General features: G+C 54.1%; 1 protein-coding gene across 3 annotated transcripts; it reads left to right on the top strand.

The window, feature by feature from the left end:
* The first annotated feature begins 222 nt into the window (after positions 1-222).
* PIGO (phosphatidylinositol glycan anchor biosynthesis class O) lies at positions 223-17,582 on the top strand. Of its 3 annotated transcripts, XM_071730227.1 has the most exons (11): positions 223-263; positions 986-1,479; positions 4,738-4,881; positions 5,855-5,978; positions 6,977-7,136; positions 7,583-7,756; positions 9,006-10,578; positions 11,079-11,282; positions 11,583-11,785; positions 12,938-13,008; positions 13,691-17,582. In XM_071730227.1, exons 2-11 carry the CDS (start codon positions 987-989, stop codon positions 13,809-13,811), a joined length of 3,267 nt encoding a protein of 1,088 aa, XP_071586328.1. In that variant the 5' UTR covers positions 223-263; position 986; the 3' UTR covers positions 13,812-17,582. The 3 variants fall into 3 exon arrangements, with proteins under 3 accessions (XP_071586328.1, XP_071586330.1, XP_071586329.1); XM_071730228.1 differs by lacking the exons at positions 223-263; positions 13,691-17,582 and adding an exon at positions 13,226-13,388 and having other exon boundaries at positions 897-1,479; XM_071730229.1 differs by lacking the exons at positions 223-263; positions 12,938-13,008; positions 13,691-17,582 and having other exon boundaries at positions 896-1,479; positions 11,579-11,771.
* Positions 17,583-18,189: the final 607 nt, after the last annotated feature.

The following is an 18,189-nucleotide window of genomic DNA, read 5'->3' as shown; positions in this document are numbered from 1 at the left end:
AACGGGAGGATTCCCTATATCGCTCTCCTAGTATCCCGTCCCGCAGGGGAGGGAAAGGCCCCCGGCACATAAGTTAATTAATGAGTGAATTAATCAAAGCTACGCCTGGGGTTGAGGGCGTAGCGGGAGGGGGGGAGCGGGAGGCTGGGCGCGCACTTGGACCTCCGGCCGCCAGGGGGCGCTGTTGCCGGGGGGTCCTTTCCCGCGCCGCTTCCGGCGGTGAGGCGGGGCGGGGCTGCAGCGGGCGGCGGGGGCGGCCGCAGGTGGGACCGGGGTGACCGAGGAGGGAGGTATGGGGGGGATGGGGTGACCGGGCAGGGAGCTCTGGGGGGGCTGGGGTGTCCGGGGAGGGAGGTGTGGGGGGGCTGGGGTGTCCGGGCAGGGAGCTCTGGGGGGGCTGGGGTGACCGGGCAGGGAGCTCTGGGGGGGCTGGGGTGTCCGGGGAGGGAGGTGTGGGGGGGCTGGGGTGTCCGGGGAGGGAGCTCTGTGGGGGCTGGGGTGTCCGGGGAGGGAGGTGTGGGGGGGCTGGGGTGTCCGGGGAGGGAGCTCTGGGGGGGCTGGGGTGACCGGGGAGGGAGGTGTGGGGGGGCTGGGGTGTCCGGGCAGGGAGCTCTGGGGGGGCTGGGGTGACCGGGGAGGGAGGTGTGGGGGGGCTGGGGTGTCCGGGCAGGGAGCTCTGGGGGGGCTGGGGTGTCCCGGGTGTCCGGGCAGGGAGTTGGGGGGGGGCTGGGGTGACCGGGGAGGGAGGTGTGGGGAGGGCTTGGGGGGCCGGCAGAGAGCTGAGATGAGGGTGAGGAGGCAAAGGGCGGCTCGGGTGTCAGGGGTTCGGGGTGCAGAGGGTGTGGGGAGGGGGGTGAGGGCTGTGAGGGACTGCGGGTCGGGTCTGTGTTTGGGGGGAGTGCAGGGAGTGAGGGTTGTGTCGAGGTGAGGGGGGCACAGGCAGAGGCGCAGGGTCTGAGCCCTCCTGTCCTCCCCTCCCCTCCAGGATGCAGCGGTGGCCGGTGCTGCTCTTCCTGGCCTGGGTCTGCCTGCTCTTCTTCGCCGGCATCGGGCTCTTCATGAGCGGCTTCCTGCTCACCCGCATCGAGCTCTCCAGCAGCAGCTCCTGCTCAGACCCAGTGCTGCCGCCGCCTTGGGAGGGGCAGAGCCTCCCTCCAGGCTCCTGCTGGGCACCCCGGCGCTTTTCCAAGGCCGTGCTTGTCATCATCGATGCCCTCCGTTTCGAGTTTGCCCGCTTTAACCCAGCCAAAGCCAGCCCTCTGCCCTACGAGAACAAGCTGAGTTTCTTGCGCCACCTGGAGACCTCCCAGCCCCTCCACGCCCGCCTCTACCGCTTCCGTGCAGACCCTCCCACCGCCACCATGCAGCGCATCAAGGGCCTCACCACTGGCTCCCTCCCCACTTTCATCGATGTGGGCAGCAACTTTGCCACCTACGCCATCCAGGAGGACAACCTGCTGGCACAGCTGGTGCAGAACGGTGGGTGGGTGGGTGGGTGGGTGAGGGTGGTGTCCTCCTGGGACTGGGCAGTTGCAGTCTGCTGGCTGTGGCTTGCACGGGACCTTTATTCTTCTGGTTCTGTGGAGGGAGCTGCTTGCAACACCCCCATCCCCTCAGCTTGTTCTCAGATCACAGCTGTGTCAGGCAGGTGTCCTCTGTTGTTGTACTGGGAACAAGAGGTGGCTGGGATCATGGCTTATCACCTCCAAAGGTGATGAGAAAGCAGATAAAAGTGGCTGTACTGGTGGTGACTGTCACAAGGTCACCAGCAGGAATGGCTGTAGGACACAAAGGGCACTGAGTCCTGTGGTGTTTGCCTTCAGGTGAGATGCAAGGACAAGGGAGGAGCTGGTGCCAGGTGTGCTGGGGAGGTGCCTCTGGCTCTTGGGCAGCGACTTCATCACCATTCCTGTGCAGTTTGGTGCTGCTGGGCTGATGTAAAGGGCTGTTAGGAACAGGACACAGTCATGGAGTCATAGAATGACAGACTGGTTACACCTCTTAAAGACCACCTGGTTACAACCCCCTGCATGGTCAGTGATACCTCCCACTAGACCAGGATGCTCCAAGCCACATCCAACCCGACCTTGAACACTTCCAGGGAGAGAGAAGCCACATCTTCCCTGGGCAACCTCCTCCCAATGTTTCTTCACCCTCCAAGGAAAGAATTTCTTTCTAATATGTAATCTAAATCTACTCTCTGACAGTTTAAAACTGTTAACCCTCATCCTATTATCAGTCTTGTGTTAGCCAGAGAGATTTCCTTCCAGTGCCTGGGAGGAGGCAGTGTGACCAGCCTGTCTGCTCCCCTGTGTGCCAGGGAGGTGGGCAAACACTGTAAAAATTCTGAGGCAAAAAACACTGGAACAGCTGGTGCCAGAGCTCTTCCATGGAAAGAGTTTCCATGCCATGCTGGAGAGCCTCAGGGGGAAACAGGGAGTGCTGGGTGTTGTCAGGCAGGGTGAGCAGAGTGAGGGCAGTGGGAAGTGTCAGCAGTTTGTCTTCCCTTTTTTGGCATATGAAGAGTCACCTATATTGTGTTGGGAGCCAGGGTCCAGGGTTTAAAGCTTCTCCTCAGGCTCTGACAGAGCCATCTCCTGCCTTGGGTTTGGCAGTGGGTTTGTGGGCCTTGGGCAAGGGCTTGTCTGCTCTGTGCTCCTGCAGTGCTGAGGTGCTGCAGGTGGCACCCACCTACTTCCTGGGCTGTCCAACCCACAAGTCCTTCTGCTGGTGTGATGTGTCAGAAGTCAGTGACAAGTGAGGCTGTGTGTGTGGATTTGGGGTTGACAGGGACTTGCAGGCTTAGAAACAGGGGTTGTCACTCCCTGTGTTCAAACTGATGAGCAGCCAGATGGTATTTTTAAATTTTTGGTTTGATTTTGAACACGGGTTAGAGAGGAGTGTTAAACAAGGGGCTGGAAAAACCCCCTCCCTCTGAGCTGAGAGGTTCAGACTGGATCCCCTTGGTTTCTGAACTCAGGAGTCTGGGTGTGGATGGGACCGACCTCAGCCCCGACCATAACAAAAAGTTTGGACCCTGGGTTCTGCAGTTGTCACAGCTTAGCAGTTTGGGCAGACCAAAAACCAAAGGACAGTTGTAATAAAGGGGAATGGGACTAAAGAGGAGTGTAGGTGTTTGTTTTCCAGATGACTGCTTTGCATGTGCACAATGGAGAAGCAGGTGACCAGGGGGCTGGAGCACCTCTGTTATGAAGATGGGGCTGAGAGAGTTGGGGCTGTTCAGCCTGGAGAAGAGAAGGCTCTGGGGGGCCCTTAAAGAACCTTCCAGTCCATGAAGGGCCTACAGGAAAGCTGGGGAGGGGCTTTTCACCAGAGAGAGTAGTGACAGGACAAGGGGTAATGGTTTTAAACTGAAATGGAGTAGATTTAGGTTAGATATTAGGAAGACATTCTTCATCATGAGAGTGACAGGATACTGGAATAGGTTGCCTAGAGAAGTTGTTGATGCCCTTCCAGGGAAGTGTTAAAGGTCGGGTTGGATGAGGCTTTGTGGCACCTGATCTAGTGGGAGAGGTTCCTGCCCATGCAGGGGTTTGGATCTTCATGATCTTTAGGGTCCCTTCCAACCCAAGCCATTCTGTGATCCTATGACAGAATTACTCTCTTTTCTATTCTCCCCCTAACCCCCTCCGAAAGGGAAGCTAAAAGGGGAATAAAGACAGAGACTTAAAATTGGAAATTTAAGAAAATTGGAAACATTTACTAGCACAGGGGAAAGGCAGTAACATAAGGGATAAAGAACAAAAATACAATTATATACAAATATTTACATACACCCCCATCTCGCTGATGTCAGGATTTAGGTGCCTGAGGGCCCCTTGAGGCAGGGCTGGCTCAGGAGGGGCCTCCAGGGCTCTTCCCAGCACCGATGGATGCGGATTCTGCTGAGCAGGTGGGGAGCTGGGGGGGGAGGAGCAGGAGAGAGAGAGGAGGGGCTGGGGTCTGCCTGACCTTGGGAGAGTGTGGGCAGGGAAGGGGGGGGAATGGAGCCCTCTGGGTGCCAAACCCTGAGTCTGAAAGCCCTCCCTCCTCTTTAGTTCCTCGTACTCAAACTATGGCAACAGTGTTGGTTTGTATCAGTGACAGCTCAGTACCCCTGAAAGGATTGACCTCACTCTTTTTTTTGCTGTGCCTTTTACATCCTCACTATCCATACACGTGTTCATGAAAGGTGCACATGGCTGCTTACCCAGCTACCTCTTCCCTTTCTTATAGTTCTGTCTCCCTCTATCTTTGTTCATTTGCATTTACTTCTTGTCATGGTCATTTCTCAACAAGTCAGTTTTTTCACCCTTAGTTAATCCATCTTACCATTGTATAAGATCATTTTGACTAATTGTCTCATTGTCTGCCTCTGTAGTTTCAGTGCTACTCCAGGTGGCAGGGTAAAAGTTTAACTAAGGTTTAGTTTCAGAAGTTCAGCTAAAGTTCAGTTACAATGAGCAGGAGCCTTCAGTTACAATTATTAAGGCCTTATCACTCCAGCTGCTGGTGCTAAGCCAAGCCACCTGTGTCAAGCAGTTTTCAGCTTGCTTGAATCTCAGCATTTATACAAATAATTGTTAATGTTCTAGGGTCAGCTGATTTTTGTCTTTCAACAAGGAACCAGCGCTTTGGACCCTGACCTGGCTTTGCCCAGGCTCTTTGCATTGTGTGATGAACAGCATGGGTTGGGTGGGCTCCCTGCTCTCATTAATGCCTTTCTCACTGCCTCAGGAAGGAGAGTGGTCTTCATGGGTGATGACACTTGGGAAGGGCTCTTCCCAAAGAAGTTCTTCCGCTCCTACTTCTTCCCATCCTTTAACGTGAAGGATCTTCACACCGTGGACGATGGGATCCTGCAGCATCTCTATCCAACTGGTAAGCAGCTCTTCCCCCAGGGCCTGCATACGTCCTGTGGGGCTCCTGATGTGAATCTGAGTTAGGACTGAAGAGTTTTTTTCCTCTTATGGGGTGGCAGACACTGCTGGCTGGGTGATAAAGCTGTATTTCCACAGAGAAGCTGGATTTCAGGTTCTGTAAATTGTTTCTGTGAAAAGAAAAAAAAATAAAGACAAAGAGTGTAGCTTGATGGGTCAAGGTAAGACTTCTACACCTGTCCTAGAAATACTCTGCTAGGGTAGAGCAGGGGGTGTTAGTTTTAACACGTGGCTGCCCAGGCAGGCACACAGTGAAGGCAGGAGGCTTGAGGACAGCAGTTCTCAGCAGAGTATCAGTGGTTCCCAGTCTTGGGAAAAAGTTGAAGTGTGTGAATTTTAGGTGATTTCAGACTCTTCACTGAAGCTGTAGGACTGAGGGGAATGCTCCTTGCTTTATCTGTGTGTCAGTCTAAGTAAATCAAGGGTGCAGTGGCCCTTCCTGGGAAGTCCTTGTGCCTTTTAGGAGAGCTGCCATTCATCATGGAGCTCCAAATATGTTGTTTTTCCTCTGGTGAGACCCTGAAGCAGGGGGGAGAGGCCAGGGTAAGTTCTTAGGGTCAGCATCAGTGTGCTGTGCCCACATCCTGGGTGGAATGCAGGGGGCACAGAGGTGAGTCTGACCTGGAATATTTCCAGGGAAGGGCTAGAGTTCTGGGTTCTTTTGCTGAACATCCTTGGGTTTTTAGCTCTGCTTATGGGAGGTTAAGGGTGTTCAAGGTGACACAGGTGACCTTGGGCCATTCTCCTCCTGAGAGAGTCGATCTGCTTTAGAGCTGGGAGTGGTGGCAGGAGAGGAAGAAATGGCAGTTTCCAGAGACAACCAGAAAGCTCTGGCAGGAGGGTCCAGGCACAGAGCACAGAGCCTGTGCCTGAATCCTAGGCCAGTGTGTGACAAGCCTGCTCTTGTTCTGCAGTGGACAGTGGTGAGTGGGACGTGCTGATTGCTCACTTCCTCGGCGTGGACCACTGTGGGCACAAACATGGACCTGACCACCCTGAAATGGCTAAGAAGCTCACCCAGATGAATGAGATGCTCAGGTGATTAGAGAGTGGGGAAGGGGGTTGCCAGGTGGCCTTTCCCTTCAGCCAGGCTGAAGGAGGCATTCACAGATGCAGGGGGCAACAGGGAATGCTTGCTGTACCTTTTAACATAGCGAATGGCTTCAGCCATCAGCATCTGAAACCCCAGCTGTGGGGTGAAACCCCAGTCTCAGCTGTCTAGACACACGTTCACATGTTCATGGTCATGTTGGTTTCAAAGCTAAGGCAGTTTTCAGGTCTTGGAGCCTTCTCAACCAAACTGTGCAGCTGGAGTACATCTGAGCCTCACTCTTCCTGTGTTTAAAAGGGAGGTGTGGCTCTTTGAGGAGCACTTGAGAACCCTGGCTAGGAAGTGCTTCATTTACTGTGGTCAGCCCATGAGTTGAGTCTTTCTGTGAGAGGGAAGAATGGTATCCAGAAATCCTGATCCCTGCCTCAGACCAACATGCTGCAGCTTTTGAATCTTAGAACTGCTTCAGTTTTTGCTGCTGAAAGGGAGTGAGTAACTCGTCCTGCTGCATCTGAGAGTCTGGTGCTTATCATGCCATTCCTACTGCATCCTTCACAGACAAGTCCCCTCCTTTTCCCTTAAAAGTAGGAGGTTGCTCACTGACTCAACATGATGCAATATACAAAGCCCAAATAAAAACAGCCCAAGTTTTGTTCCTATTGGGCACCATTCTCCTGAATTACAGGGATCTTGAAAGATCTGAGAAGGATCCCTGAAAGCACTGAGTAACAAGCCACCATTCAGAGGAGTCCTAAGCAAGATCCATGCACTCTGTCTTAGGGTTCTGAACATTCAGTTCAGTTTTGAAGCATCCATTGCCCTGCTCCCTGTCTCAGTTGCTAGAGCATGGAGTTGTGCTCAGATCCTTTTCTAGGCTTCACTCTCTGGTGCAAGCAGGCTTGGTGGGCACGTGTCCTCTCCCAGCAGAGCTACATGGGCGCCTGACCAGGTAGGGGTTGGTTGACCTTCCTTATCTTGGTGACAGGTCCTTGGTGGAACACTTAGGGAATGACACCCTTCTTCTGGTGGCTGGGGACCACGGCATGACAGAGACTGGAGACCATGGTGGTGACAGTGAGAAGGAAGTGAATGCAGCACTATTTGTGTACAGCAAATCTCCTCTCTTTGGCACCGGCCCTCCAGAGGTGAGAAGAAGCTGATCCTTAGCTGCCACTGCCTTTGGTGGCATCCAGGGTGGAAACTACATCCTGGGGTTTTGGAGAGTAAGGGTTCCATTGGGTGTGTTCAGATTGAGAGGGGTGGTGGGGAGTCTGTCACCATATCCAGGAGAAGAATGGAGTGCTGACACAGGATGCAGGTAACTGGAATTTTTGGGACCTGTGTTCTGGCCTGTCCAGCCATGAGGGGATTCTCAGGGGGCCAGGTGACCTGATAGGCAGCCAGGGCCAGGTATCTTCCTCTCCTCAGGGAGAGCTGATTAGTGCTTCTGCTTTCCCCTGTGTCTTTCCCCCTCCTGGCTTCTCCACACCCCCTCTGAACAGAGATGCCTTGCTCACCTTCCTCTAGACTGAGGGAAACACCACGTTATTGTGTTCCTTCTGCATTTCTGATTCCTCCCCTCTCTCTCCAGGAGCCTGAGGCTGTTCCCCAGGTGAACCTGGTGCCCACTCTGGCCCTGCTGCTGGGTGTACCCATTCCCTACAGCAACATTGGGGAGGTGATGGCTGAGCTGTTCTCCAGGGATGACGACACTGTGTCTGCAGCCTTGCAGCAGCTATCAGTCTATCACATCAATGCCAAACAGGTACAGCCTATGGTGGGGCCTCCCCATGGAACTAGAGGGGAGAAGGAATGGATTTTTGAGCACTTCAACCAGTTCTGTTTGGTGGAGGTGTGGTGGTGGTGCATTGTTATCTTCGTGGGCAACTTGTTTGGAAGAGTGTTTGCTCCAGTAAAAGGCAACACTGTTTTCCCCAAAGAGAAATGAGAGATGCCTGTTGAAAAATACTGATGCCTGTTGAAAAAATATTGGAAAATACTGACCTGGAAGCTGGGATTCACTTCAGGATGAGGGTTGGTTGCAGGTGGTCAGGGGTGGATTTGGTAACTGGGGAGACTGTCAGGGAGGCTGGTTCCTCAAGGCTGGAGGTGACAAGGGGCAAATTTTGTAAATGGAGATTCAGGAGTACAAATGGGTGGTTTGGTGCTGCTTCAGTTTTGGAGGAGAAACAGTTCTAGGTGAAAAACTATTATAGGTAGGTGTCAGAAGGAAAACAGTAACAAAGGACATAATAAGAAGCTCCATGTAACAGCTGGGACTAAAGTGAGTACAGAAGAAACAGTTTGTACCCATCACAGTGAAATACAGAACTCCATCAGCTAAATGACAAAACTTGTATGAAAGTGGCTCTTCCAGGCAATGGAGCAGGCTTTGTGCTGGGGCAAGGCAGAGCTCTTAAGGAGGACATAAGGCTTTTGTGGCTCTTGACATGTTACAGACCCAGATTTGCTGCATGTTGTACAAAGCAGGGATCATAAGTGCCTCTGTTCCTGTCCTCTTGAAGTAGGAAGCAGAATGAGCTCTCCTTAGCCTACAACACACGTGGTTAATGAGAAGAATAGGGAGCAGGTTGATTTCATCCACTTTAAGCTCTTCAATTTTATGTCTGACCTCAGACAATGTAAAAGTCAATGGTAAGTGAGTGCAAATTAATAGCTGGTAATGGCACAGACTTCTGGGGAACTTCTGTTTTCAAAAGACTGTGTAAAGGGCCTTAATGATGCATAACCTCACCAGAGATGAGGAACTGAGAGGTGTCAGTGTGGCTGCTGAGATAGATATGTCACTTGAGAGGGATGTGGTGGGGCAGAAGGATTGTGCTTCCTGCCAGTCTTGATGGATTTGGTTGACAAGCCCTGAGTGATACATCTGGGGATGAGTCTGTCTTGGCAGACTGAAGCTGTTTCCCTTCTGAAGAGGCTGAGTGAGGAAGACATCAGTGAAAATCCCATTCCCAGTGCTGCCACCTGACCCTGTGTCCCTTCTCCTGCAGGTGGACCGCTTCCTGCACTCCTACTCCTTGGTGGCTCAGGACCTGCCAACAGACCAGCTCCAGCACCTTCAGGAGCTCTTCTCTGGTGCCGTGGAGGAGCATGCTCAGCTCTTGGCAGAGGTGCAGGGAACAACACTCGTGCCTCCGGAGCTGGAATCCAGGCTGGGAAATCTCATCGGTCGCTTCCAGCTCTACCTGCGGGAGGCACGGGCTGTGTGCACCCAGACCTGGGCCCGCTTCCATCCCCTGCGTATGGTGGGGGGCTGTGCCCTCATTGCCTCTTCCTGCCTGCTCTGCTACGTGGCCTCAGAGCTGGCTGCAACTTCGGACTCCTTCTATTGCAGCTGCCTCCTGTGCTCCCTGCTCTGGGGCCTGGTGGTGGCTGTTCTGCTTGGGCTGGCCCATGCATTCACCCAGGAGGGGCTGGATCTCCTCCTGGTGTCATCGTGGGCAGCTGCTGCTTCTCAGCTGGGTTTTTTCTGGCACTGGTGGGGCCGGCACCCCAAGAAAGCCCGTTGGGCTGGCAGTCAGCCACCCTTGGCCACCGTTGGCCCAAGGCAGAGGCCGGGAGCGTGGCTGGGGCTGGCCTTCCCCATGAGCATTCTCCTCTTCCGCTGCGGAGCCATGTTCTCCGATAGCTTCGTGGTGGCCGAGGCCCGGGTGGCCCCGTTCCTGCTGGCCTCACTGGTGGTGCTATTAGTAGGGAAGCTCCACTGGGACGGTCGCCTGACTGTGCCAGAAGGTCCCAAGCAGCAGCTCCTTGGCTTTTCTTCTTACCGCAGAGAGATCTGGTACCTTCTGTGCCTTGTGGCCACGCTCCTGGTCTGCGTGCGCCTCTCCGCTTTCTTCCACCAGTGCCGCGAAGAAATCCCTCAGTGCCGCCCCTCTGTCTTCCTCTCCCCCCTCGCCAGCCTGAGGAACACACGGGCCAAGAACCTCTTCTACCTCCTCTGCGTGGCCTTGCTGGCGGGGCTGGCGTACGCCGTGCGGAGGTGGCTGCGGCACTACGGCAACCTCAACAGCTCGGGGCCACCGGTGCTCTTCGTGCGATGGGGTTTCCCGCTCCTGGTCCTCTGTGTCGCCTGCTACTGGGCCGTTTCCTCCAGTGCTGATGGCACCCTGGGCAAGCTGCAGGAGCTGGTGCAGGTGGCAGTGGTTGCCTTTCCCCGGGCGGTGTACGGGCTGGCGTCCGTGGGGCTGCTGCTCCTGCTGTACGACCCTGTGACGGTGTTGGCAAAGGACACGCGGGAGCCGCAGGGATCCCTGGTCACTCCCTGCCTGGGGGTCCCCAGCTCTGAAGTTGACTTACTCCACGTCATCCCTCAGATCTACAAGAGGATGCAGGAGTCTCAGAAGAGCCGGCTGGAGCGGGGCAGCTGCCGGGCCACCGTGGCAGCGTACGGGTTGGGCAGTGTGTACTCTGCAGCCCTGGTCATAGCACTCACCCTGCTCACCTTCCTCTTGATGCTTCTGCACAGTGAGCGGATGAGTCTTGCCTTCCTGCTCCTCTTCCTGGAGGCCTTTGTGCTGCTGCACATCCACACGTGTGCCAGAGGCCTCGCTGGAGATGCTGGTGAGTCAGGGCTCTGCAGAGCATCCTCAGGATACGTGACCTGGGCCTTACGTCTGCAGTGGCGTTGTCTTAATTCCAGTGGGAGAGGCAGGGTCCAATCTCTGCTTTTGGCACTGGTCCCCAGGGGATCTTGCCAGCTTTTTTAGAGCCTCTTAAAACCCCTAATAGGAGAGGGAGGTATGCAGCAGGGATGTAACATTAGAGGAGGAGGGGCCCTGTGTGTCAGGGAAGGGGTCTCTACATCCTTCCTCTCTCCCCAGGGTGCAAGCAGTCACTGGAAGCCACTGCTGCTGTCAGAGTCCAGTAGCAGGGCAGGCAGCAGCAGCAATGCCTGTCCTCTTGTCAAGTCTGATGTGAGGGCCTGACTGGTTTCTGTCCATCAGAAGAGAGATTGTAAAGAGGAAACATGGGAGAAAACCCGATAGGCTTTTTTGACCATTGATCTGCCTTGTTCCTCAGTGCTAACCTCTCTCCCTCTGTCTTTCATTAAAATCTCACAGAGCCTTTTTCGGTGCCCTGGTACGCAGTCATCTCCTGGCTCCTTGCTGCTTCCCAGTTCTTCTATTCCACAGGCCACCAGCCCATCTTCCCAGCCATCCACTGGAACGCAGCCTTTGTGGGCTTCCACTCTGACCACAGCACAAACCTCCTGCCTGCTGTCCTGGTGGGCGCCAACACCTTTGCCTCCCATATCCTCTTTGCAGGTAAATCAGTTTCTTCCTGGGCTGTTGAGCAGACGTGGCTCAGTGCATTGCCTTCTCTGGAGGCCTGCAGGCTGAGCATGAGGTGATGAAGGCTCCATTTCCAGCTGAACAGCAGCATCCTCGCTGTCCCCTTCTGGGGCCACAGAGCTGCCTGTGTCCTGCAGCCTCCACGCAGTTGTGCCTGAACAGCAAACTGGAGCTGGGGTGTATGCATTCTGCACGTCCAGGGCATGATGGCAGAGCCTAGACTACTCACCTCCTGTGCTCCAGTAACTTTATTTGCCTTTGTCCTTGAGGTAGTTGGCTGCCCTCTGCTCCTCCTCTGGCCCTTTGTGTGTGAGGTGCCCAGCTCGCAGAAGAGGAAGCCCAGGAAGGAACCCCGGGAGGAGCTGCAGGAGGCAGAGGAGCACATGATGGAGATGAGGCTGAGGGAGTCCCCCGAGATGTTCTCCAATGCTCTGCTGCAGCTGGGGCTGAAGTACCTCTTTGTCCTTGGAATGCAGGTACAGGCAGAGGTGGGGTGTCTGTGGGGGAGGCTGTCCAAGAGGAAGTAGGTGTGCTGTGAGAACCAGGGGGCACTCAGGGCATGCATGGACAGGCCCAGGGGTGATACTTCTGGTTGCAGGTGCAGGATCAGCTGCACAGGTCCTCTGTGAGCCATACATTTTGCTCTGTGCTTTAGGAAAAAGTCACAGTTTAAGACTGGGCCAGTGATTAAATGAATAACAGATGATCTCTGTTAACCTCACCCCCTCCCCTGTAGGGAAAGGAGAGAATAAGAGAGAGAGACTTACAGGTTGGAAACTAAACTGCACAGCTCTAATGAAACAATAGTGCAGAAAAGGAGAATGATGAAATATATACAAATATACCCAAAAGCAGAATTACATTCCACTACTGAGGCTGCTGGCCCTGGAAAAGTCCCAGTCAGCAGCAGACAGGTGCTGGGTACAGGGCTCAGGAGGACATGGATTGGGATCAAAAAGGCAGAAAAACAGATGGAATCCTCTCAGGATGCCAGCTGTGCACAAAGAAAGCTTGACCCTTGTGATCCCTCAAATTTATACTGAGTATGATGCATATGGGATGGAATACTCTGCTTGGTTAATTTTGTTCACCTCTGTGCTCTGCTCCTCCCTAAAGCAGGTGTGACCCCTTTACTCACTTTCTTCTGGAGCATAAGATGTTTTCAGAACCAAGCAGTGGCTTTGACCTGTCCAGAGTGGCAATGTCTTCAGAAACTATAGCATTCTCATCCTCCTCCCCCTTGTCCCAACCATTTTTACCTATGTTACAGCAGCTTTGGTTTTCATCTGGTCTTGTGCTGTGGTGATGTTGGGAGATAGACATCAGAAATTCAATCCTGTGAAAGCAGTGAATAGTTTTCTAGGCTTTAGCCCTTTAAACCACATTTTGAGCCCTTCTCTCTACTGTCCCACCCTGGCCCTTGGGGAGCCTTTGTGCGCCCCAAGCTGTTTGTGTTTCCTGACTTGATGACATGATGGATGGGAATCCTCTTTGGGATTCTTACTTCTTGTGTGCACTGAACCAACCTCTGGTGTGTGCTGTTCAGCATCACCTCTAGATGTCAACCTAGTGCCCAGGAGGTCTCTCCACAGTCACTTGTAACTTGTTTTTCCTGAACTTCCTTACAGCTTCTGGCCTGTGTTTGTGCAGCTATGATCCTCAGGAGGCACCTCATGGTGTGGAAGGTCTTTGCCCCAAAGTAAGTCCCAGGAGTTGCTCTGAAGCTGGGTTATGGGTTGCATCCCTCATATCTTGTCAACAGTCTGTAGGCAGTGACAATTGAAAAGATGGTGTGATAGATCCTGTATTACTTATTGCCTGGTGGGGGCTGTAGGAATGTCCCTACCTAATTTCTTCAAGCTCAGAAGCAGAACTCAACCTAAAGCATAAAATCTCTCCTTATCTTAGAATCAGAGAATCATAGAATTGTTTTGTTTGAAAACGACCTTTAAGGTCATCAAATCCAGCCATTAACCCAGCACTGCCAAGTCCACCACTAAACCATGTCCCTAAGCATGGACTCACAGAAGTCTCTGAAAGCTGAGAATATGCAGGGCATAGACCCAGAGACCAGGAATGGTAAACCCAGAGCTGGCAAAACAGCAAACCTTTGGCCTAGTAGGAGTTGGGGGTGGCCTTGCCCTCTGAGGGATTCAGAATCCCACCTGGGTGTTGTTCCAGAATGTCCTCTTAACCAGAGGTGTGCTTGGCTTCCAGGCTGGAGGCAGCAGCTGCTGGGGGATGAATGTAATCCAGGTTTTAGGATCTGGAGCACCATGCTCTTGCTGTCAGAAAAAACAGTCTGCTGGGAGTGAGGGCAGAAGCCTGTCCTTGCAGGTATGCTGGTTATCCTCTCCTGACTGCCTCTCTTGTGCCCACAGGTTCCTCTTTGAGTCGTTGGGCTTTGTGGTGAGCAGCATCTGCCTCCTGCTGGGGATCTCCCTGGTGATGCGTGTGGACTGTGCTGTCAGCACCTGGTTCAGGCACCTTCAGCTCAGGTAGCCTCAGATATGTGGGGACCCTGACCTGCTCGTCAGCCCAGTCTGCAGTTGTCTCCCTGGTCCCAGGAGGGTTACACAAGCCACCAGCAACGAGTGCCTGCTGACAGCACTCAGGGTTTATCCCCAGCTCCCTCCCTCTGTGCTGCACAAAAGGACCTGAGCCAGCTCTTCCCTGCTCATGGGGATGGTGTTTCTCAGCAGTGGAGGTCAGAGCTCTCCCTGGGCATCTCGTGGCAGTGGGGGGAGTCCACTCCAGGAGCCTGAGAAGCCAGAGTCCTGAAGAGCTCCTCTGGAGAAACACCAGCTAGGTGTCTGCTGCCTTCCTGACAACTCTCTCTGCTATGCACAAGGTCAGCTTCAGTGGCCAGCAAGGTGCCACCTTGCCTGTGCAGAGACAGTGACTCACAGGAAGGGGCTGAGGAGGGGAGAGCAGGGAGATGGGAGAGGGAAGGTCCTGCAGCCAACACTGCTCTTTGTGTGCTCAGTTTTCATGCTGGGATCAAAGTGCACGTGGTTTCACATACGGATGGTTTCGAGGGCCTCGGTGGCAGCTGCTCCTCTGTAAAGCCACTTTGTTGATCTGTAGTGAGGCCATGCTTGCCTTACATTCCCATTTTCCTGGTCTTCCTCAGCCCTGCAAAGGGCAGCAGGGAGCAGTGCAGGCTGCCTTGTACAGCCTGAAGCAGGCTTAGCTTGTTGGGTGTGTGGGCACAGGGACAACAGTGCCCACAGCCCTAAAACTCTCCACTTGGGGTCTTGGTGTCTCCTTGGGCTGTAGCAGCCAGGGCTCTTGATCCCTTCACAAGCATGTGCTGGCAGAAGCTGGCTACTGATTGTGAATGGTTGAGATGAAGCAGGATGCAGTGACAGAGCAGTGGCACATCCCCACCTTGGATCTGGTCAGGAGGAAAGGGATGTGGAGTAGCTGTTCCAGCTGCAGAGTGCTGGTGCTTGGGAAGAGCTGCTCATGGAAGCCCTGAGGAGGTGACAGATCTCCTAGGAGGCAGCTTAGCTCACAAGTATCTGCACACATGCTGGGGGGTTCTCTCACCTTGAAGGGTCTGCAGACCCTGCAGCCAGTGGCTGCACATTTGGTGATTGTCCACATTTGGTGCTTGTCTCCCTCTTGGCAGTGATGTTCTCTCTGGGACTCCAGGCTGCACGTCAGCCACCCCAAACCCACCCTTGACTGCTCATGGTCAGGGGACCCCATGTTCCTGTATGGGCAGAGGTAGAGGACAGTGGCTGTGGGGACAGCCACACCCCAGCTGCATTTTCCCTGCAGTTCAGTGGGAGAAGAAATTCCTCACTGCCCTGAACCACTGTGGCAGTGTCTCTTGGTGCTCTGAAACCTTTTGTCTCTTTTCCCACTTGAATTTCCCTTGCCTGGGATTCCTGCTTGGACTTTTCGTTGTGGTTCCATTTGTTTTTTAACTCCTGCACCATGACTTGGCCCTCTTTATGTTCCACACTGAAAACTGCTGGTGTAACTCCAGGTCCTTCCTTTTCTCTGCCCTGGAGAGTGTCAGGGAGAGCATCTTGTCACCTCTCCCATCATGTCAGTTCTTGCTGCTATGCCCAAGTGCCCAGTTTTTCTGGAATGCAGCTCTTGAGGCCAGGTTTGGTTTTGTATTTCAGTCCTGCAAAATGCTTCCTTAGGTGTTAGGGTGTCAGTCCAGGGAGGCTTAAACTGCTCTTAATTTGGGCTTTCCATTGCCTGGCCTTCCTTCTCCCCTGCTGGCCGTGCTCCCCCACCTCAGCCTTGCATCTCCCTGCCCTGTGGGCTGAGTTTTATCCCAAAACAACCATTTTGCAGCTGGATTGACTCACCAGGCTGCCTCAGCACCTGGCTGCACACACACTGGTGCTGGTTTGAGGCAAGGGCCAGCAGCATGCAGCAGGGGAATGTGGTGGAAGCAGGAAGGCATCAGACCATGATTAGATAGGCTGAAGCAGTGCCACCCTCAAAAACAGGATATTTCCTTTGTGCTGTCACTCCGTGGTGCCACAGGTGCTGGAGGGGCCATGCTGATGGTTGAGGGGTGCATCCCTGTGGAGGGGAGGAAGGGAGTGGAGGTAGCATCTGCCCAGTGAATTTTCATTTAACATGAGGTTAGCCTTGGTAACGTGTTGCTAAACTGCAGGACTGGAGCCACAGGAGGTCTTCTCACCACCTTGTAACCTGATCAGGAGTTTGCTGCCTGACCATATTTGTGCTGGCAGAAATCCTTAAGGTCACTAGTGCTGCAGAACTGCTCCTGACATCCCCACAGCTGCAACCTCAGCTCCCTGGGCTTCTCTCTCATCTCGAAGACTAATGCCCCCTCTCAGTGGCTGCTGTCACCCTGCTGAGGCCTTTTGTTCATGGTGGGAGCTCAGCTGGCCCTTGGGCATCCTCTCCTCATCCCTCCATGCCACCCCTCTGTAGCTGCAGCCTGATGGCCACAGGGGCCTTCGGGTGACAGCAGAGCTGTGGCAGCATGAGCACACCCACACTTATGTCACTGGAGACTAAACAAAACTTGTGATAGTAAAGCTGCAAGGGCCTCCTTATCCCTGCAGAGATGTCAGGGAGTGCCAGCTGCTCTCCCAAGGCAGGCTGCTCCTCCCAGGAGTCAGATTCCAGCAGATGAGTGTTCCCAGGGCTGGAGATGCTCGTGCTTTCTTTCATTCAGGTTTTTGTTGGGTTTTTTTTTCCAGTCTTTGCTAGCCTTCTCCAGCTGACTGCTGGGCTGCCTTTCTCCTGATTGTCCTGGGGATGGCAGATGCAGTGATCTGGGAAGCATGCTGCTGATGCTAGAGCAGGCATGGCTGAGTTTGCTGATTCAAAAACACCAAGGAGTCTCTGGAGGAGGGTGCCCACTGGCTCTTTGGGAAACCCATGGTGCTGGGTGGGGAGCAGGCTCTGCCCTCTCAGCCCCTTACCAAGGTTGTCTCTGCAGCCTGTTGGGTCTCTCCTGGAGCAGTTGCTGCAGGGTTCTGGTTTCAGTGTCCCTGTCCTGAGGGTGACACCCTCAGTGTGCTCTGCAGAGCAGCTCCATCCTGCACTCCACAGGGATACTGTGTGCACTCCACAGCCAGGCTCCTGTTCCTCAGGCAAGGGAGACATCCACTGGGAAACTTCCCTGTCTCAGGCCAGTGGCAGGATGTGTCTCGTGGTCCTGGCACAGGCTGCAGTCCTGTCTCATCCGTGCCACCTGGAAAATGTTTAGCAAAAGTGGCCAGTGCTTCCAAAAAGTGGCTGCTCAGTGTCTCCTGCCCTGATCTGTAGGGCCAGCCCTCTTACGTGTCCCCACAGCCCTGTCCCCATGATGTCCAGAGGGTGACACTGCTCTGTAGGGTGGGGGGGACAGGCCTTGGTGTGTCTCTGTTCCCACCCCCATTTCTCCATCCTCTCTCTCACTGTTCTCCCATCAGCACTTCACCCGTGCCAGGGCACGGTCCCATTCCCTTGCCCATGAGGAGCAACCTGTCCCACAGGACAGGAGCTTGGAGTGGTTGCTGCTTTCTTTTTTGTTGTTAACCTCTCTGTGCCTCGGTGCCCCGCGTGGGATAAAAAAAGGGGATAGACCCAGTTCTGGAAAGGGGATAAGATCCAGTTCTGGGACCTGCTGTTGCCTTCCCTGGGTGTCTGTGTGTGTTTCTCCCTTTGTGCTTTTGTTCCCGTTCAGCAGCTGTGCTGGGGAGGTGGCAGCGATGCCCGAGCCTCTGCCACAAGTTAAAGCTTTTATTTATTTTTTTTTTTCCTTCAAATAAACCCTGAAACAGGCAAGTTGGCAGCACTCATTCACCCAATGGCTTTGCCTCTGGACTGTTGTGATCCTATGAGGAGAGGCTGAGGGAGCTGGGGCTGTTCATCTGGAGGAGGCTCAGAGGAGACCTCATCACTCTCTACAACTCCCTGAAAGGAGGTTGGAGCCAGGGGGGGGTTGGTCTCTTTTCCCAGGCAACTCTCAGCAAGACAAGAGGGCACAAGAGGTCTTAAGTTGTGCCAGGGGAGGTTTAGGTTGGACATTAGAAAGAATTTCTTTCCAGAGAGGGTGATCAGGCATTGGAATGGGCTGCCCCGGGAAGTGGTGGATTCTCCATCCCTGGAGATATTTAAAAAGAGCCTGGATGTGGCACTCAGTGCCATGGTCTGGTAACTGCAGCGGGAGTGGATCAAGGGTTGGACTTGATGATCTCTGAGGTCCCTTCCAACCCAGCCAATTCTATAATTCTGTGATCCCCGTGCCCAGCCGCAGTCACAGTGCTGCCCCCCCCACACCCCTCCGTGGTCCTCGCCAAGGGGATGGGGTGGGAGGTGTCGCGTGGGTATCAAATGAGTGATTAATCAATCGGTGATGGGCAAGATTCGCCACCCGAGTGTGGTGTGAGGC

This window comes from Heliangelus exortis, chromosome Z (genome assembly GCF_036169615.1).
Source record: "Heliangelus exortis chromosome Z, bHelExo1.hap1, whole genome shotgun sequence".
In the NCBI taxonomy this organism is placed as follows: domain Eukaryota; kingdom Metazoa; phylum Chordata; class Aves; order Apodiformes; family Trochilidae; genus Heliangelus; species Heliangelus exortis.
The sequence above is the reverse complement of the archived record's forward strand: the minus strand, read 5'-3'. Positions and strand labels throughout refer to the sequence as shown.

Bases quoted from the DNA above. Each gene is read 5' to 3' on its own strand.
- PIGO (XM_071730227.1), top strand. From the start codon at position 987: ATGCAGCGGTGGCCGGTGCTGCTCTTCCTGGCCTGGGTCTGCCTGCTC. The intron at 5,979-6,976 runs GTGATTAGAGAG...TCTTGGTGACAG, and splicing joins CAGATGAATGAGATGCTCAG to GTCCTTGGTGGAACACTTAG. The intron at 10,579-11,078 runs GTGAGTCAGGGC...AAAATCTCACAG, and splicing joins AGGCCTCGCTGGAGATGCTG to AGCCTTTTTCGGTGCCCTGG.